The sequence below is a fragment of the Prionailurus viverrinus genome, chromosome E1, assembly GCF_022837055.1.
Source record: "Prionailurus viverrinus isolate Anna chromosome E1, UM_Priviv_1.0, whole genome shotgun sequence".
NCBI lineage: Eukaryota > Metazoa > Chordata > Mammalia > Carnivora > Felidae > Prionailurus > Prionailurus viverrinus.
The window spans coordinates 52,316,398-52,336,023 of NC_062574.1; the positions used below are offsets into that span (position 1 = coordinate 52,316,398).

General features: G+C 68.5%; 1 protein-coding gene across 2 annotated transcripts; it reads right to left on the minus strand.

Moving 5' to 3' along the window:
• Positions 1 to 609: 609 nt before the first annotated feature.
• FASN (fatty acid synthase) lies at positions 610 to 19,033 on the minus strand. 2 transcript variants are annotated; one of them, XM_047832905.1, is made up of 42 exons: positions 18,832 to 19,033; positions 17,007 to 17,135; positions 16,123 to 16,275; positions 14,797 to 14,970; positions 14,495 to 14,695; positions 14,233 to 14,355; positions 14,029 to 14,144; positions 13,781 to 13,915; positions 12,681 to 13,143; positions 12,402 to 12,589; positions 12,047 to 12,236; positions 11,217 to 11,311; positions 10,972 to 11,106; positions 10,683 to 10,886; positions 10,433 to 10,548; positions 9,994 to 10,169; positions 9,721 to 9,912; positions 9,557 to 9,637; positions 9,259 to 9,438; positions 8,849 to 9,028; positions 8,562 to 8,765; positions 7,783 to 8,087; positions 7,091 to 7,483; positions 6,831 to 6,995; positions 6,630 to 6,748; positions 6,367 to 6,521; positions 6,035 to 6,238; positions 5,704 to 5,854; positions 5,442 to 5,620; positions 5,219 to 5,338; positions 4,923 to 5,045; positions 4,575 to 4,798; positions 4,289 to 4,490; positions 4,031 to 4,182; positions 3,829 to 3,920; positions 3,423 to 3,574; positions 3,083 to 3,328; positions 2,652 to 2,840; positions 2,109 to 2,339; positions 1,762 to 1,985; positions 1,572 to 1,670; positions 610 to 1,435 (listed from the first exon to the last, which is right to left on the minus strand). In XM_047832905.1, exons 2-42 carry the CDS (start codon positions 17,131 to 17,133, stop codon positions 1,046 to 1,048), a joined length of 7,548 nt encoding a protein of 2,515 aa, XP_047688861.1. In that variant the 5' UTR covers positions 17,134 to 17,135; positions 18,832 to 19,033; the 3' UTR covers positions 610 to 1,045. The 2 variants fall into 2 exon arrangements, with proteins under 2 accessions (XP_047688861.1, XP_047688860.1); XM_047832904.1 differs by having other exon boundaries at positions 17,007 to 17,140.
• Between the last annotated feature and the right edge of the window lie 593 nt (positions 19,034 to 19,626).

Below are 19,626 nucleotides of genomic sequence, written 5' to 3' on the forward strand. Positions count from 1 at the left end.
GCTTGGCCAGTTACGCCAACGCTAGGTGTCGCTGGGAAGGTGAAGAGACTCATACCTACGCCCAACTGAATTCAAGTAAAGGTTATTCTCAGTAACGGAGATGAGCTACCTCAAATGAGCTGAAACCCTGGAGAACAATCCCAAGGTTTCCCTGAGGAATAAGGAATTCTGACAAGAAGCCCAGGGACGATCCAAAAATTGCCCTGGCTGATCTTTTGAACGCCCCCAACGATAGAGGACAAGACTCTCCCGCCGGTTCTGTTTCTCTGGCGAAGCCCCGCCCGCCCTAGCCCTGCAGGCGGTGTCCGGCCTTTCTGCAGCCTGGTGCCGTCCCTCTCTCCGAGCACGCATACGCACGGTCCTGCGGGCAGGGGGCTACAGGGACCACGGGGGCATCCCCTCTGGACCCCAGGGACGTGGCGGGACAGTACTGGCCCCACAGCAGCTGTCAGAGGAGGGAAGAAAGGGTGACTGGAGGCTGGAGCTCACGTGGGTTTAATTGGGGGGGGGGGGGGCTTTGTGGGACAGCAGCTCGCACCAGGTTGGTGTAAAAACCGAACAGGATCCAGACGGGGTTCTTTGCACTGACGGTTACAGTAAATTCCGGAATTCCAGCAGCAATTTGAATCATGTTTTTGAAAAACGAACACAGACGAACACAGGGCGGGTGTCCCCGGGGCTGCCACCTTCCGCAGGCCCCTGCATCATGGGGGCCCCGGGGCTGGGGCTCCCGCGCCGCCGGCCCGCGCAGGGTGGACGAGGCCCCCGCGTTTCCCGGGCGACGCAATAAATAGGAGAATCAAATGGAGAACCGAGGAACGGGCCCGTGTGGCAGGCCCCACGCGGTGCACAAGGCTCTGCTCGGCCGGCGGCCAGGCCGACTCTTCACAGACCGAGGCGGGTCTCCGAGTCGGCGGCGCAGCCCCCATCCGGCCACCGCCCCGGGCCCGCGGTCGGTCGCGCGCGGGAGGAGAGGCGGCGGCCGCGGGCAGGGGTCTGGGCCGGGCGGGCCCACCCGCAGGACCCTCCCTGGGCCCCGGGGCGCTTAGCCCTCCCGGACGCTGACGCGCGGCTCGGCCAGGGAGCTGTGGATGATGCTGAGGATAGTCTCCAGGCCGCTGCCCTCCAGCAGCGTGCGGTGGTCCCCCTCGATCACGTGCACGGACACCTTGCCGTCGCACACCTGGGACAGGTTGTAGTCGGCGCCCAGGCCCTCGCCGTACACGCTGCCCGTCTTGGCGCGCAGCAGCGTCACGTTGCCGTGGTAGGTGGCCCGGGGGACGTACTGCTCGGCCGCGCGCAGCTTGTGATAGAAGGAGCGTGCCGCGAAGCTCAGCTCGCGGGGGTCCAGGCCCGCGTGGCTGCGCGTGATCAGGTCCACGGTGGCCGCCACGCGCTCCTCCAGGCCCTCGAGGGGCAGCAGTGCCTCCAGGACCTGCGGGAAGGGTCTCTGAGCCTTGCGTCGGCCACAGGCTGCCCGGGGTGGGGTTGGGGGGGTGGGGCCCGGAGACTGTGCTGTGGGGGAGGGTGGGCTTCCGGCCCCCCGCCCTCTGCCGGCTCCCGGGACCCACCCTGTTGTGTTCCAGGTCGGTGAACTGCTGCACGAAGAAGCACATGGCCTCGGCCTCGGCCTCGGCCTCGCAGCCAGGGGTCAGCTTCGCGCGGTAGCTCTGCAGGGAAAGAGGGGCTGCTGGAGCTGCTGGCCGGGCCGGGACCCTGGGGGTGGGGTCGGGAGTCCGCCGCCCCCACCGGGGCCCTCACCTGTGTGTAGGCCAGCACATAGGTGTGCGAACCGTCGAACAAGAAGAGGCTGTTGTGCGCGGGGGTGGGGCCCTGCTGCGCGGCCTGCAGCTGCGAGCACATCTCGAAGGCCACGCAGGCCCCGTAGGAATAGCCGGCGATGCGGTAGGGCCCCTCCGGCTGCACCTGCCTGATGCACTCGATGTAGTAGGCAGCCAGACTCTGGATGCTGTCCAGGGGCGCGGCTGTGGGGCAGAAGGAGGCTCAGCCGTGGGCAGGAGGGGCCTCCCCCGGGGAGCAGGGGCGGGGACAGGCACGCCATCCCGCGTCATCGGGGGCTGGAGACAGCCTGGCTGGCCGGGTCGCACCTTGAGTGCACTGTAGGCCGTAGGTGGGGATGCTGAGCTTGGACGCCAGGCTGCGGAACACAGTGATGGAGCCCTCGATGGGGTGCACCAGGAACAAGGGGCGCTCAGAGCTCTGCACCAAGTTGAGCCGTGTCAGGGTCGGGCCCTCGGGGTTCACCAGCAGGGTGCTGAGGTTCAGCTGGGCCTGCTGGCCGGCAGGGGTGTCCTCCTTGGGTGTGGGGGCTGCCAGCTCTGCGAGGAGGGGCGGATGTCAAGGAGGGCCAGGGGCACGCAGATCCCCCGGCATGTGAACCCTACCCCCCCTCCCCCCCGACGGCTGACCCAGGCTACGGGACTGGGGTGGGGGTGGGCGGCACCAGGCCCCACCGAGGGCTCTCAGGAAGGGGCCAGATGGACACACCTGACCTGCCCATGGGCTGACGGCACAGAAGGGCCCTGGGGCCACTCAAGGCACGTGCACCCCAGACCCCGTAAGAGGAGCACGGGCCACGGAGGCCCAGGGGCCTTCCCCTTCCTCCAGCCACTCTCCCTGCGGTCACGCACCATTAGCTGTGCCAGCCTTCGAGGAAAGCTCCTGCAACTTCCGGAGCGTGAGCTGCCGGATGTCCCGCATGGACATCACCAGGTCATGCTCGCGCTCCAACATCTGGCGCACCTCCACGCCCATGAGCGAGTCCAGGCCCAGGTCTGCCAGCGAGCTGTCCAGGTTGACGGTGGCCAAGTCTCGGATGCCTGGGGACAGGCGCTCGGTTGGCAATTCGGGATGGGGAGCGGGGCCGCACGCCTCAGGGGCCAGGGCTCCGGAGCGAGGGCCGCGTCACTGCGGTCGGCATGCGACCCCCACCCGGCTCTGTGCGGCGGACCCCTGGTGCCCGTCCCTCCCTCGGTGAAAAGGCAGGCCCTCTCTTAAAGCCGGGGAAACTGAGGCTCGGGGGAGCAGAGCGTCTGCCAGTGTGGAAAGGCGTCTCCCTCACCCAGGATGTGGGCCACGGCCTCCATCGGGTCCTGCCGGCCACTGCCGTCATCGTGGGCAGTGGCCTTCTTCTCGGCCAGCACGAAGCTGCTCAGGACGGGGTGGGGCTGGTTCAGGAAGAGGTCCAGCACCTCCAAGCAGGAGGCGATCCGCTGCGGCAGCGTCCCGCCGATGACCATATCGTTGGAGCCCATGGACTCCAGGACGATGCCCACGTCACCGACGGCACCCCACTGAATGGCGAGGCCTACGGGACAGGGCCGGGGGGGCCGGCGTGAGCGTGGGCCCGAGGGGGGGCAGCGGCAGGCGGGGGCTGCCGGGCGAGGAGTGGACGGGCTCACCCGGGAGGCCGTCGTGCTGGCGCTTCTCACACACGCGCTCCATGGTGGAGTTGGCGAAGCCATAGTTGGTCTGGCCGGCGTTGCCGCGCCCGCAGCTCACGGAGGAGAAGGCCACAAAGTAGTCCAGCTCGGGGCACGCGGCGCGGGTCACCCTGTGGGCGCTTGAGTCACACCCTGCTGGCTGGCCCAGCCCACCTGCCGACGCGCCCAAGGGTCCCCACCTGGCCGTCTGCTTCCGCTTCCCTAAACCCCCACGGAGGCCTGTGGCCTGGTCCCCGGGCGGCCGCGGGCAGGCCGTGTCGGGGTACACAGAGCAGGGGAGAGGCAGCGGCTCCCAGGCCAGAGCCAGGCCGTGTTGGGGGATGGAGATGGAGATGGGGACGGGACGGGGGCTCGTCTGCCTCACCTGTCCAGGTTCACGGTGCCGCTGTACTTGGGCCTGTTGACGTCCTGAAAGAGCTCAGGGGTTTGGTTCTCCAGCATGGCGTCTCTCAGGACCTGGGGACGAGGGACCCTCAACACCTGCCCCGACCTCACGGCTTTGGAGGCTCGGCCTGGGAGAACCTTCCCTGGGTGGCCAGCTCCGGCCCCTTCAGAATCACACTCACCACGGCCAGGTTAAAGACGCCTCCCACGGGCCCCAGCTGCGTGGCCTCATCGATGAGGCTCTGGGCCCCATCCAGCGAGCTGGCATTGCTGGTGGACACCAGGACCTGTATGCCCTGGCGCCTCCACTCACGGACCTGCTTGGCCTGGTAGCCTGTGGGACACAGGGCAGTGGGGTCGGGCCAACCGGGGGTCCTAACCCAGAGAGCACACAAGGGCTGAGCTGACCGGGTGCCCCCTGCAGCCCCAGGCCTGCTCACCTGTGCGGATCCCAGAGCGAGAGGTCAGCACGAGTTTCCGGGCCCCTCGCAGCACAAGCCACTGGGCCAGCTCCAGGCCGAAGCCGCCCAGGCCCCCGGTGATGACATAGCTCTTGTGGGCCGGGCAGTAGGTCCTGGACACGGCGGCCATCAGGGTGGGACCCGTCTCCCGCAGCACCGCCTCCGGCTCCTCCCTGCGCACCTGCAGTCGGAGCAGCAGCCGTGCTCGAGCGCTGCCCCTGGGGCTGGAGCGGGGGGAGCGGGGGGAGCCGGGCCCCCTCCTCACCTGGATGACCACTTTGCCGATGTGCTTCCCTTGGGCCATGTAACGGAAGGCGTCCTCCACCCGGTCCTTGGGGAACACGGTGCACTTGAGGGGCTGCACCACACCGTCCCGGATGCCCGCCTTCAGCAGCGCAGCCACCTCCTGCCAGCTGTTCCCACCTTCATCCATGAGCGAGTCCAGCAGAACCCCGTGGAAGGTCACGTTCTTCAGGAAGACGGCCATGCCTGGGCGGATGGACGGGAGGGCTCACGGCCCACAGCCTACCCTGTGGACCCCGCGCCCCCTCCCCCTGCTGGCCTCTTGCCACCTGCCCGCCTGCCCGCCCGCCCTGTCCATTGCTCGCCTCACCCAGCAGGTGGTTGTGCGAAAGGTCGAATTTGCCGATTTCCAGGAACCGGCCGTGCTGGGCCAGGCACCGCACGCTGGCCTGTAGCTTTTCTTCCGCCAGAGAATTCAGGACCAGGTCCACACCTTGGGGGTGGGGGGAAGAGGAGTCCTCACTATCACACCTGACCCAGGTCTGCAGGGCCAGGCCCTGTCGCTGCCTGAGCCAGCGAGGAAGGGGAGAGGAGAAGGCAGGGGTGTGGGCAGAGAACACAGAGGGACGTGCCGAGGACGCCCCCGGAGGCCCTCGAGCCACTCACCCTTCCCTGCCGTGTGCCGCAGCACGTGCTGTTCAAAGGACGTGTCCCGGGAGTTGGCGAAGCTGGTGTCGTCGAGCTGGGGGAACCTGGCCTGGAGGTACGCCCGCTTCTCGGCCGACCCTGGCGGGCAGAGGCGTGTCCCGGTGAGCCAGGCTGCAGGGCTGGGGCGGGGGTTGGGGGGGGGGGGGCAGCCCCGGGCTCCCGGGAGGGCCGGCAGACCTACCCACGGTAGTGAAGACGCGGCAGCCCAGGCTGAGGGCGATGGCGATGGCGGCCTGGCCCACGCCGCCCGAGCCTGAGTGGATGAGCACCGTCTCCCCGGGCTGCACGCGCCCCCGCACCACCAGCGAGTAGTAGGCGGTGGTGTAGACCACAGGCACCGAAGCCGCCTCCTCCAGGGTCCTGCGGGCACGGCGCAAGGGGTCAGCGCAGGACAGCCTCAGCCGTGGCCGTGGGGCCCTGGACTCACAGCCCCACAGACTCACCAGCTGGAGGGCACCTCCCACAGGAAGTCCTGAGAGAGCAGGACGGAGGTAGCCAGGCCTTCGGCGGGCACCAGCCCCATGACGCGCCTGCCGCTGGCGTCTCGGCCAGAGAACTCCATGCCCAGCAAACAGTCGTGGAGGGCCCACTTCCCTGGGGACAGACAGTGGGGGGGTGAGCCGTGCGTCTCCCTAGGGGAGCCCAGGGTACAGGCTCAGGCCCGAGAGGCCTTCAGGTCCCTGAGCGCTGGCGGGGCGAGGAGCCCTCTTCCTCCCAGGTCCTGACCTGACCTGGAGATTTGGGCCTGGCTGTGCCGTGGTACCCGGCCCGTACCTGGGATGGCGTCAGGGGACAGCTTGCCCGTGGCCAGCATGATATCTCTGAAGTTGAGGGAGGCATAGTGGACGGCACAGAGCTGGGCGCCGGGGCCGGTGAGCTGGGTGTGACGCAGAGGGGAGCAGACCCAGCGGATGGAGGAGAGGTCGCCCCGCGTGAGGACGTTCACGAAGGCGTGCTCGGTCTGCTCCTCCGGCAGGCCTGGGGGTGACAGGAGGCGGGGCTGCCACGGGGGCTTCCCAGGCAGGGTCTCCAGCCCCCCATCCTCCTCAGCCCACCCCGCTACAAGGCAAGGAGCCGGTGGGGGGGGGGGGGGGGGGGAGACTCACCGCGCTCCAGGGGGAAATGGCGGAAGGCCCCCCAGGCACCGTCTCGGTAGACATTCATCACGAGGTCCCCCCGTAGCACCTTCTGCAGCTCCGAGGAGCCGGGGTCCAAACTGGGGGTGCGGGACGTGCTGCTGAGGTTGGACACCAGGATGCACCTGTGGGCAGCCGCACAGGTGAGACAAGGCTGCGTGGGGTGGGGTTGGGGGGGGGCACCGGGAGGGTGAAGGAGGGCAGAGGGCATGCAGCTGTGTCGAGCCCCTCACCGAATCCGGTGCCCGCCAGGCTCTCTGCGGAGACAGTTCACCAAGCCCACGACGCCTGAGTCGGGGCAGCTGGTGGCTGTTAGCCACACGGGCTGCTGGGAGGAGTCGGCCAAAATGTTCTGCGGGATGACAGAGGGGTTGGCCTCCGGGAGGGTCCCCAGGCCCAGGCACGTGGTGCTGGGGGGCCCAGCCGAGACTGACCTTCAGGGAGTTCACCCACTGGAAACTGGGGTCCTCCACAGGCAGGAAGACAGGGCTGTCCCGTAGGACCGGCCGACGGCACAGGAAGAGCACAGAGCCATAGAAGGACTTCTTCAGGGCCACCAGGTGCAGGGACGCCCCGGCAAACAGACTCTCCCACTCGTCCTGCACGTCGGGGGGGGGGGGGGGGGGAGCAGTCAGTGCTTGCCCCGCCCCCCGGCCCCACCCCCCGGCCTCCCGGCCCCGCCCCACCCCTGCACCTGGCTTAGGAGGCTCTGCTGGCCTCGCCGTGGCTCGGGGCAGGTGAGGAAGGCGACCGTCTCTCCAAGGGGGTGTCCTTTGAGCAGAGTGTGCAGCAGCAGGAAGCCGCCCTCCTTGAGAGCGGCCCCCATGTTGCCAACGGCCATGGCCGGGTCACCGAGGCTGGCCACGGCACAGTTACACAGGAGGAGATCAGCCGAGCCCAGGCTGCCAGGGGCGGGGTCCGCAGGGTCCCACTGGCCCTGGGCTATGCCGTGCTGCTGCAGCTTGGCCTGCACGGCCTCCAGGGCCAGAGGGTGGCGGTCAGTGGCCGTGTACTCCAGCTGCAGCATGGGCTGGGTGTTAAGCAGCGCTGGGATGTGAGAATACAGGTGGCCATCGCCAGCCAGCACCTGGAGGTGGGGACAGCTTCCTGGATCGGCCGCCACCAGGCAGGCGTCCCGACGCAGGCCAGTGACGTCTGCCAGAAGGGCCCACCCGCCAACCCGGCCCAGGAGACCGCCAGCTTGCGTCAGCCCCGTCTGCCGCGTCCACGGAATCCCCTCTACGAGCCCGCTGCTCGGCGCTCGGGGCAGGACGGCAAAGGACGGAAGGGCAGCACGGCCTCTGACCGGGCGAGCTCGCGGACCGGTCTGGTCTGCCCAGCCTGGGCCTGCACACGTTACGCTGGACTGTCCGGACGGGCACCCACCTCCACGACCTTCATCTTGAGGCTGGGCATGTTCTCCAGGGCGGTGTCCACGCAGGCCTTGAGCGCCGGGGAAGCGAGGAGGCCGCTGAGCAGGGGGTCGTCCTGCAGCAGGGGCCTCTGTTGGGCCAGCAGCTGGCCCAGCTCCAGCTGGAGGCCCCCGTTGAGCTGCAGCTGGCAGGCGGCCGCCAGCAGCCGGGGCAGGCCTTGCTTTGGAGGCTCCTGGGGGGCCTGGGCCCCGTCCAGCCCGGACACCACCATCTTCAGCCCCTGCTGGGCCACCTTGGTCTGCAGCGCCTGTGCCAGCCCTGGGGAGGGACGGGCACCGGACGGGGGTCTCAGCTGGGCCAGTGTTCCCCGAGCCCCCTTCCCCCGCCCCCACGGCAAATGCCCACTGCCTGGGCAGTCCGGCCCTCTAGGGCTAGGAGCTAGCCTCCAGAGGGGTCCAAGGGGGCTGTGCTCCCCATCGGGGTGTGAGCCCCACAGCGAGTGGCCTCGGGACCCTGACCTCCCCAGCTGCGCCCAGCCCTTCACCAACCACCCCCCAGCTATCTGCATGGGTGCGAGCACTCCACAGGGGGCGGGCTGTGGGGCCGGGCCCCGGCGTGGGCCTCACACCCAGGCGGCTGGCCGGGACACAGCTGGGGGGGGGGGGCCCGAATGCATCCTGGCTCCCTGGGCTCTCCCTGAAGTCCGGGAGCCTCTCGAGGAGGCAAGTCGAGGCCCCTGGGGAGCAGGAGGTTGCAAGCCACGGCGGGTCCCGGTGGGGGGCTGGGCCTCACCCCTGCACAGCTGCAGCCCCTCCTGCAGGGCCGCGTCTGCAGCCAGGAGCCCCTCCTCCGTGTGCGGCGTGAAGCAGAACTTCTCCAGGATGGGTGCAAACTGTTCCTGCTGCCGCCGTGGGGCCATCGAGGCATGGAGGCCCGAGACGAGGACGCCGCCGGCCACCGTGCTGTTCAGACAACGGTTCACCAGCACGTTGACCACTGCGGAGAAAGGCTGAGTGAGCACGGGCAGTGCCCAGTCAGTGCAGGGACACGGGGGTGCGGGCACTGGGGCGCGGGGCTACCTTGGGCCTCGCCCTGCAGCGAGTACACCCTGCGCTGGTGGGCGGCGGGGTCGATGCGGACGGAGGTGATGCGGGTGGGCAGACGCAGGCCGCGCTGGGCCAGGCCCAGGATGGATGTCTGCAGCATGGCGTCCAGGAATGTCACCCAGTTGTTCTTCCACAGCAGCCGGCCCGCGTTGCCTGTGGAGAGGGGCCGTCAGCTTGGCTGGGCAGGCCTCAGGCTCGTGGCACCCTCTCCCCCGCACGCCTTGACCCAGGCGCCCCTGGTGGCCCCTCACACCCAGAACGGCCCTCTCTCCACGCGGCTTGGGCACCTGGATGCTGGGTGGCAGGTCACGCTTGGCCCGGCCCTAAGGGAGGTGGCCCTGGGGCCCGTTCCTGGAGTGTCGAGGGGGGACCTGGCACCCTACCTTCGAGGTTGGCCTCGAGGATGCCTTGAAAGTGAGGGCCGTAGTCGTAGCCACGCAGCCTCAACTCTTTGTACACGTCCCTCTGGCTCAGGTGGAACGTAGCTGTGGGGTCCGTGGTGACCAGGCCGTCCCGGCTGTCGAACAGCTTGGTGTCGGGGTCCTCCCACTGGTAAACCTTCCCTACAGGTGGGGGACAGGAGAGCCTGTGGGCGGGTGGAGTGGAGCTGGCAGCCAAGGGTCCCCTCGGAGGCCAAGCCCAGTGGAGACCCTGCAGCCGGGCCAGGCACCATCTGCTCACCGCTCACTATCAGGTTGCCGTTCTCAGACACCTCGAAGGTGCGGGAAGCCTGTAGGAGCCGCACTTCCAGGGGCACGGTCCCTAGGGACGGCAAGGCGGGAGATTAGCGGCGGGGGTCAGCGGCCAGCCCTCCCACCCCGGCCCTGGAGGCCAGCCCGTCTCACCGGTCTTGGGTAGGACGGTAGCCTGGTGCAGTGTCACGTCCTCAAACACCACGGGCACTTGTTCCATGTTTTGACTCAAGGTCCGTGCCAGAGTCTTCCAGACCAGGCACAGGTAGCCGGTGGCGGGGAAGAGGACGCGGCCGTCGATGCAGTGGTCCGCCAGGTAGTGGTCAGGGGATTCAGGGCTGATGCCTGCATGGGCTGGGCCTTAGTGCCGGTGCCCAGGAGGGAGCACCCTCGCCCCCCCCCCGACCCCCCTCCGCCCCGACTCACTGATGTTGCAGACGGTGGAGGCAGAGGAGCCACCGGAGCCGCTGGGGAAGTCCTTGGCGGTGGGGACGTCCCAGGTCTGACTGTGGTCCCACTTGATGTGAGGGGAGATGAGAGGAGTGCCCCGGGGCACCGGGAACTCCACGGGTGGAAGCAGGCCATTGGGGTTGACATCGAAGCTGGGGGTGGGGGAAAGGTTTGAGGGGCTCGCCCAGCCCGGGTGGCCTTGCTTGGGGCTACCTTGTCCTACCCACGGCCAACCGTCTCCCAGAGGACCCGGGGCAAGGCCAGGGTAGGGCGAGGGCTCAGCACCTGTCAGCCCACTTCCCGGGGAAGACCTCACTCTGCGGCCTGGTTAACACACCTTGTTATCGGGGACAAGCCTGGAATGGACGCACCCCCGCCCAGACCCCCGGTCCCCCAGCAGGGGCAGCTGACTCACCCCAGCAGGTGCAACTTGCCCACGTTGCTGAGGAAGAACTCCAGGTTGTCTCTTTGGTCCTTCTTCATCAGAGGGACGATGGTACAGCTGGACTTCAGGCCTCTCTTAAGGACGGCCTGGGAGAGCAGACGGGCTTGGCCTTCCTGACTGGGTCCCCCTGCCCCCCGGGCCCAGACCATCGGCTTCTCTTGGCCGCTGGCCCCAATGCGCCAAGACTGCTGCCCTCACCCCGGTTCCCACCAGTGCGCACCTGCAGCAGGGCATGGGGGGCGATCTCCACCACCACGGCGTCCCCGGGCACGTGCCACAGCGCCTCCTGGAACAGCACGGGGCTCACCAGATTGTTGACGTTATACTCCGCCGAGAACGTGCGGGCCAGGCTGCCCTGCCACTGGGCCTCGGGGATGGAGGTACTGAGCCAGCGTGCCGAGCGGGGCCGCGGCTCCCGGATCACCTGTGCACAGGACGTGGGTCAGGCCCCTGCTGCCCTGCCTCCGGGAGCCCCCCGCCTCCAGGGCGCCCAAGGGTGGCCAGCCCACCTTCTTGAGGGCCTGAAGCAACATGGGGGCGATGGAGTCCATGAAGTAGGAGTGGAAGGCCATGCCGCCCGTCCGCACCTCCTTGGCAAACACACCCTCCTGCTTCAGCTCCGCCACGAATGCAGCCACCTCAGCCTAGGGACGGAGATGTCAGGGGGCTGGACGAGTGGATCTGGGCCGTCCCCCCAGGTCGCCCGAGCGACGGAGAAGGGACTTGGGGACAAGCCTCGCCTCCTAGGCCCCACCTGCGGTCCCGAGATGGTCACTGTGTCCTCAGAGTTGTGGCAGGCGGGCACGACACCAGGGGGGCAGCGCTGCTTACACTCCTCCCAGGACAAGCCTGTGGGCAGGGACGGCCTCAGGGGGCAGCTGAGGGGAGCCAGGGGGCCCTGCCCGAGAGCAAGACACTGCCCAGGGCGGGCCCTAATGACAGGGGTGTGGTAATGACAGCCGCGGAGCGGTGCCTTTACAGGCCGCTCTCACTCCTGCTGTGTTTGATCTCAGGGGAAGGTGTCCTCCCTGGTGCCCCACAGGCTGGGAGCGGGGTCTGGGCTCCTAACACCTCTCCTGCCAGCCCTTTAGGGCGGTGGCTCTCTGAGGTGTCCCTCCCATCACAGCCCAGCCTGCCCCAGGCATGATCATGTCCGCCCCTTCCCCTGAAGCCTCCAGGAACAGATGCCGGCGGAGGAGAGACAGGACCACCCATCCCGACAACCCTGGGGCTTCGTGTGTGTGTGTGTGTGTGTGTGTGTGTGTGTGCGCGCGCGCGCATACGAGGGGATAGTTGTCCCCACCTGGCTTCAGCTCAGGCGCGTGGAAACGCCACCAGCATTTACGAACGCGCCTCAGTAAATGTGCTAGATGTCAACGCCAGTGGGCGTGGGAGGCCACTACGGCGGGTCCTGAAAGGGTGCTGAGGTCTGTCACTCTGCTGTGAGGACGGCGGCTAGCGCAGCCCCCCCAGGACCCCGCCTCTGCCCAGCGTGAGTGTCAGGAGTGCTAGGAAGACAGACCTCCCTGGACACCCTTAGGGCTGTGGGCCACATGGGATGGGGGACCGTGCGGGGACACCCACCGACGGCCGCCATGGTGCCCGGTGGGATGTTGGTCTCCTTGATGCACTGGCCCCTCCAGTAGGCGGCGAGGATGGCCTCCTCCTGAGAAAGGCAGCCATCTGCGTAGCCGCAGGCCACCTCACCCAGGGAGTGCCCGATGATTCCGTCGGGCCGCAGACCCATGGAGTTCAGCAGGTCTATGAGGGCGATCTGGGGGTGGGGCGGGGGGGGGTGTGGAACACAACACATCATGCCAGTCCTGGGGACACCAGGCTGGCCACGTGCACAGTCACAGCAGCCTCGTCAGGCCCGGTGCCCGCTCCCCTCCCACGGTTTCTCGTCCTGCCCACCGGCCCCCAGGCCCCGCAGGCGCACCTGGATGGCGGTGAGGCTCACGAAGGCGTGGACGAGGTCGTCAAAGGTGGCCTCGTCTGTGCTCAGCAGCAACTCAGACACCTGCAGTCCCAAGGGCTTCACGGCCTCGTCGGAGCGCAGAATGGAGTCCCGGAAGCTGCCCAGGCGCATGAGGCTCAATCCCATCCCGCACCACTGAGCGCCCATCCCTGTTCCAGCGAGAGGCGTCAGGCGTGGGGGCCGCGCAGCCCTGACCACCCGCTCACCCGCCGGGGAGGGCCTGGGGAGCGGGGTCCTCACCCGAGCAGATGAACCAGAGCGGACGCTTGCCAGGGGCCACCATCTGCACCTCCTGGCTACCGCCCTTACCACCCAGCACGGTGTAGCCCCGGAAGGGCATGGCGGTGGGGGAGATGGCCGCGATGTCATTGAGCATGCTCACGAAGGCCAGGTCCTGGCTGTGCCGGCGGCCTTGCTCCAGCAGGCAGCGCACGGCCTCCGGGGTGCGTCCGCTGGCCCGCAGCAGACGGGGCAGAGAGGCGTGCCGGGTGGGTGCCAAGGGCGGCCGCAGGTTGGGCCGGAGAATGACGTGCACGTTGGAGCCGCCGAAGCCGAACGAATTGATACACACGTTGCCTCCGCGGACGGGCAGGGGCTGCTGCACCACCTGCAGCCGTCCGTCCTGGAGCGCGGGGATCTCGGTGTTCGGGCTACGGAAGTGCAGGTTGGGGGCCCAGAGCCCATGCTCCAGGGACAGCAGCACCTGTGGGTGGCTCGGAGTTGGTGGGGCGGCTGACCTCGCACTCCCTACCTGGGGTGGGGGTTCCCCCTCTTGAGACCACGCTATAGGCCCTGCCCCCCACATTCACCCTGCCGTGGCACAGGGACCCGGTGACCTAACCACACGCCCCTTCCCCTCTCTGGGCCTCGTGCCTTCACCTGGGGCCCCACTGACCCTCCAGGCTGATGGGCTAAGGGACCTGGACACAAAGGTCCCTCCCAGGCCTCACCCCTAGTCCCGATCCTCGCAGGAACTACAAACAGATTCCTGTGTCAGCCCGAAGGAGCTGAGAGTGTCAGGAAGCCCCCATCATACCCAGAAACTACCACTGCTTGGTCTCCCCACAGACCACCCAGCCCCCACTGGCTGGTGAGGAGGCTGTGGGACCGGTGGCGGTGGCGGCGGCGGCAGCGGTGGGGGTAAGGGGGGGGTGAGGGATGGGCCACCTGTCTGGGGCCGTCCCAGCCACTTCACCTTCCCTAGCTGAGGGTCTGACCCACAGGGAGCCAGGGTAAAGACCTGGCCTATACTCGTGCCCTGCTGTCCGGGCCTCGATGGCTAGCACCGCACGGCACAGCCTTGCCTGGCACGCGGGATGGCTCCAGACCAGCCCACCCACCTTGGCCAGAGCCGCGAGCCCCGAAGCGGGCTCCGGGTGCCCCATGTTCGACTTGGTGGACCCGATCAGCAGGGGCTCCTGGCGGGAGGGACACAGGGCTCGGGTGATGCCGTTCAGCTCCTGGGGGTCCCCCACCTGCAGAGGACAAAAGGGAAGGTCAGGACCCCACCTGGGCGCCTCTTAGGAGCGAGGCGTGGACCCCACCTGGGCACCTCTTAGGACCGAGGCGTGGATGACGTGGCTCTCACCTTGGTCCCTGTGCCGTGGGCTTCGATATACTCGAGGGACTCTGGGCTCAACCCAGCCGGCTCGTACAGCGAGCGGATGAGCTGCTCCTGCGCCTCCCCGGAGGGGAAGGTCACACCTGTGGGAGGAGCCAGGCCTCAGTCCCCAGCCGCCGACCCCCTGCGGTGGGCCGGCCTGGCCCCTCGGGCCCCCAGCCACACCCCCACCTTGCTCCTTGCAGCCGTCCGTGTTGGTGCCGGCGTTGAGGATGGTGGCATACACACGCCGGGCCAGGGACTTCTTGGTCAGCAGGACGGCCACCACGGCCTCCGCACGGCAGTAGCCGTCCCCTGAGGGCAGAGGACACCTGTGCTGGCGCCAGGCCCCCGAGGCCGGGAGCTTGGGGCGGAGCTGGGCGAGCTGGCGTCAGATGGGAGCCGGGGTGCGAGCACCGTCCGGCGGCCCCCCCACCCCCCGCCCACAGCTCACCGGACTCGTCGAAGGCCTTGCAGGTTCCGTCGGGGCTCAGCATGCCGAGTTTCATGAACTGCACGGAGGTGTTGGGCTTGAGCAGGATGTTGAGGCCGCCCACGATGGCCGCGGGGCACTCTCCCCTGCGGATGGCCTGGTAGGCGTTCTGAAGGGCCAGCAGGCTGGAGGAGCAGGCCGTGTCCAGGGCGATGCTGGGCCCTGCAAGCGAGAGGCTCTAACAGGGCGCCCTCCCTCCCACTCGCCCCAGCCCCCCTTCCTGGGGGGAGCCAGAGGCTGGGAGGGGCCGGGTGGGGACCCACCTTTAAAATCAAAGAAGAAGGAGAGGCGGTTGGCCATCATAGCCCGCTGGCAGCCCACCATGCTGTAGCCCAGGAGAGTCTCGGGGTCTCGGCTCAGAGCCTCTGAGGCCTCCGAGCCGCTCACGCCCACCCAGACGCCTGTGTGTGTCCCTCGCAGGGTAGCCGGGTTGATGCCTGCAGGAGACAATGGTAGAGCTTGGCAGCCAGGCCTGCTAGAGAGCACCCAGCCCGCACCCACTCCAGGGGCGAGGCCTCACCTCTCGGCCTCTCTGGCTTGGGTGTGGGGGGCACCCCATCTCAGCCTAACTCTGGAGGGGCCTGAGCAGGACAGCCGGCCCAGGTAGGGCTGAGGACAGATAAGTAGGTCACGAGGAACCAGGGGCCCAAGGGACAGATGGGGCTCCAGGCTCTGGGGTTAGGCAGAGGCCAGAGACAGCTGGAGGTAAGGACAGAAGGCAGCATTGTCCCCAGGATACTCCCCTGGCCCCTGGTGTCACCAGCAGGGTCTGGCAAGCCCCGATGACCAATGAGCACCCAAGCACCAAGGGCAGCCTACTCTAGGACGGGCTGAGATAAGGAGACAGAGGAAGACAAAGGCTAAGTGTCCAGGCTGGGAAAGGAGGGAGGGACCCTGGCCAGCCCCTGGGGAATGGCGTCCAAGGTCTCTGGGTGGGGCTCGGGCAGTGGGAAGCCTCTGCCCGCCCTTCGCCTCAAGGTGCTGTGTGCAGGTCGGGCCCCGGGCCCGGCCAGCACCTGCTGCAGGGTGAGAGCTGAAAGGCCAGGACTGGCCCCCACCCCTACCTGCCGAGGTACCACACCCACATGGCTGGCCTCCTCTCCATGCCCCTGGGGCGGCAGGGACAGGTGTGCTCCCTGTGACAAAGGACAGCTGCCTTGAGGTACCCGTCCCAGGCCAGACACGGCCCAGAGAGGAGTGGAGAGTGGGAGTCCTGGGGGCAGCATCCCACCTCCTGCCCCGCCTGACACTCCACCGGGGCCCCGAGATCAGCTGTACGTTGAGGAGGGAGGAAACTGGGCCACCTGGGCATGTCAGGGACACCTTGGTGTGCAGTTGTGAAACCCCCGACCTGCTAACAGGCCTACGCCTCCCAAGACCATTGGCCCTGGACCAGGGCCCAGGAGAGCCATGGTGGCTTCTGCTTCTGCCTGGATTTCTGCGCTTTGACACTTCTACCCTGAGCACAGGTTGCTTTTAGAAGCGAGAAAGAGCAATGCTGTCGTGTCTTCTGGGGGAGCGGGGACTGCAGAGACCGGCCCCCGGCCCTGAGGTGGCCACAGTTGGCCAGCGGCCTCCCGAGGACCCACCTCCATCCAGGATGGCCTCGTAGGTGACCTCCAGTAGCAAGCGCAGCTGGGGGTCCATCGTGTGAGCCTGCTTCGGGTGGACCCCGAAGAAGGAGGCATCGAACTTGGACAGGTCCTTTAGCTTGCCGGTACGCTTGGGCAGGCCGTAGAGTCCTGCAGACAGAGGCAGGTGGAGGGCTGTGGGCCCCGAGTGACCGACAGCAAAGTCCCTGCTGTGATGGGGAGCCGCAAGCTCTCCAGGGGGACCAGGCAGCAGCCCCAGAAGCAGGGCCTAGTGCTGCTGGGCCTGGGGTGCCCCTGGCACCACGTGGCCGACTGAGACCCCAGCCGCGCTCTGAGAAGGGGACCCGCTGGGCGGGCCTCAGAGCAGAGCACAGTGGGGACGGTGCCTCCCCCAACCCACCGCTGTCCTAGCCGGAGACCCTCTCTGCCTGGCCTGCCGTTGCCTGGCTGCTGAGATCGGGCCAGACTCTACCGTGCTGACTCACATCCCGTAGATCAGGTAGAGCCGCTCTGCAAAAAAATCCTACTGGGCGGGAGGGAGTCAGACCAGCTTCCCAAGAGAGCCTGGTGTCTTATCTGACGGTCCGGGACTCGTGGGCCGGCAGGGACAGAGTAGTGGGTGGCGGGGCCAGAAGCACCTACCCGCCTGGCCTCACCCCAGCTCTGCTCCCCCAGCAGATCACCTGGCTTGACTATAACATGGGCGGACGCACGCCCGGGTTGGCCCTCAGCCTCCCAGTCCCCGGCTCCGAGGCCCCTCCGGGCAGCAAGGCTCTGCAGTTAGGACTGGGACTCAGGCTGGAGCTGGTCTGCTCTGGGCAGCCGGGAGGCTGCACCCACAGCAAGCGCAGGAGAGGGGAGCCTCAGGACCACCCACTCACCTGCCTTCCACCTCCTGTCATCGTCTGTCACCATGTCCACGCCGCCGATGAGGTTGGCCCAGAACTCCTCCATGTTCTCCGACTCGGGCAGCTTCCCGGACATGCCAGCAATCACAACTTCCTCCATGGCTGCTCTGTGCAGGGGGAGTAATGTGGGGGGCCTGGCCTGGTCAGATCCGGCTGCCAGACCACCAGGCTGCAGCCTCTCCCCTGGCTTTCTAACCCCACAGCACCACCTACGGGTTTGTGAGCGGTGAGACCCAGATCCAGGAGGCCAGCTCCTGCGCCCTGGGCTGGCCAGGACAGACGCCTCAGGTGTATGGGGGAGTCCACACTGGTCCAGCCAGCCCTTACTTTTCACTGGGAGGACTGGACCCTCTGGCCTTTGGCACTGGCCTGGCACTTCTGGGGCCCTGGCCTGGGGTGACCACCCCCCCCCCCCATGGCCCTGCTGCCTCATATCTGGACCCCAACAGTCCCTGCAACCTCTGCAACCTGCCGCTGGGGTGCTCCTGGGAGAGGGCCTCACAGAGGGCAGCAGGCAAGGCCATCCCAGAAGGGCCGAACTCTTCCTAAGACAAGACCGCTGGGCACTCGATCTGTTAAGGGCTAACCCAGTGAATTAAGCAAACAAAAAAGAAAGGGTACCGAGGTTTGAGGAAAGGAAGTATGGCAGTGGGGGAACGCCAACCCACTCTAACCAGTGGGCCCTGCACTCCAGTGCATCCCAGGCTGCTCTCCATGCTGGGGGCAGGGGCCGACTGTCACTCAGGGCAGCCCTCAAACTGCACCTAAACCTCGAAGGGCTCTGGGGAAAAGACGGCCCCTGCCCAGAGTTGGACCCACCCAGCCAGTCTAGCCCCTCCAGCAGGGAGAATCGTTCCTGGTTCTGGCCTGCAAGTGCTGCCCAGGCCCGCACACCTGTGCAGGTGAGGAGGCAAAGGGACACTGCTGGCCTAACTCCACACAGCCTGCCTGGCCATCGGGACTAAGGTGTCCGAGGCCCCCCCTGCAGAGAAAGCCCAGGCCACCCTGGGCTTAGGGGTCCAGGAACGGGGCCCCTGGACAGCCCCTGAAGAAGGGTGCAAGGCCAGGGTTACTCTGGCAACTTCCGCCAAGGCCCGAAGGCCTCGTGGCACTAATGAGCGGCAGACACGCCAGCCCGCCGCCCTCCCGGCTCTCCGGGTCCCTCTGAGCAAGGGCGCGTGAGCCGAAAGCAGCGTCTTCCTTTGGCGGCGCGGCGGCCCCGAGTCCCGGCCGGGAGGGAGCCCCCACCCCCGGGGCTGAAAAAAGAGCCCTTTGGCGGCCCGGAGGCTCCAGCGCCCGGGCGGCAGCTTCCTCCTGAGCGCGCCCGCTGTTCTCCCTACTTGCTATTCACGCCGAGTCCGGCGCGGCCCGGGCAGGGGCTGGAGACCCCGCGGCGCCGACCTCGCCCCGCCGCCACCGCCAGCCCGCCCTCCAGAACTTCGGGGTTCCGCGCGGCACCCACGTGATGGAGACTGGTGCCCCCCCACCCCCACCCCCGCCGTGCTCCCGGAGCCCTGGATCGCGCTGGGCCGCGTCCCTCCGGCACCGGGCGCGGGGGGGTGCCGCGGGAGGAAGGGGTCGGCGGCCCAGCCCGCAGCCAAAATGGCTGTTCGCGGCGCCCGGGCGTGCGCCCCTCGCCATCGCCCACCTGCCCCGCCGGGCCTGGGGCGCGGCGCGCCGGCCCTCCGGGCGCCCCGATCACCCAGGCCGGGGACTCGGACTCGGAGCCCGCGACCTGGCCGGCCGACCTCTCCCCTCGGGCGTCCCCGGGCCCCGAGCCCGGCCGTGCCGCTCATACCTGGTCTGGGCGCGGGTGGCGGGCGGAGCGGGCGGCGGGGCGCGAGGATGGAGCGCGGCGGCGGAGGGGAAGCCGGGCCGCTGCCGTCTCTCTGGCTCCCTCTAGGCCGGCGCCGACTCTATTTAACCGCGGCCGTCCCCGCGCGGACACGCCACATGGGCTGACAGCTTGGCTGCGCCGCCCAGGCCAATGAGCGTCGGGGCTGCGCCCCGGGACCCGGCGCGCCGCCGCCAGTGGGGTGATGCGGCGCGCCGCCGAGCCGCCGGGACCCGGCGCGGGGGCGCGCAGGGCTGGGGGACCCGGCGCCCGGGGGGCGCCATGGGGGGCTCCGCATCACCCCCGCCCCCGGCTTCCGTGCCCCGCCCCCCGGGCCCGTGGCGCGGAACCGCCGGCGGCGCACGCGCAAGCGCAGGGGGTTGAGCCCGCAGCAGGCCCCCGCCCCCTCCCGGGGCCGCCCCCGGTCCTCGGGGGCCACGTGTGCGCGCCGCGCGGGTGAAGTTGGGCGGGGATGTGCTTGGGCCACTGTAGGGTCATCGTGGGGGCACGTCCGGGGCCGGCCGGACCCCCGAGAGGACGGAAGGGCCCCGGATCTGGCCGCGCGGAACCGGGCCGGGGGATGGGGGTGGGGGTGGGGGTGGGGGTGGGGGTGGGCTGGGCGGGACCCTCTCATCGCCGCGGCCAATCGGGGGCCGGGGGCGTGCGCGCCGGCCCAATGGCTGCGCACGAGTGGGCGTTGCTAAGCGATAGGGTGATGGGCCGGGCGGCGCGGCGGTCGTTGACCCCTGCCGAGGGCGC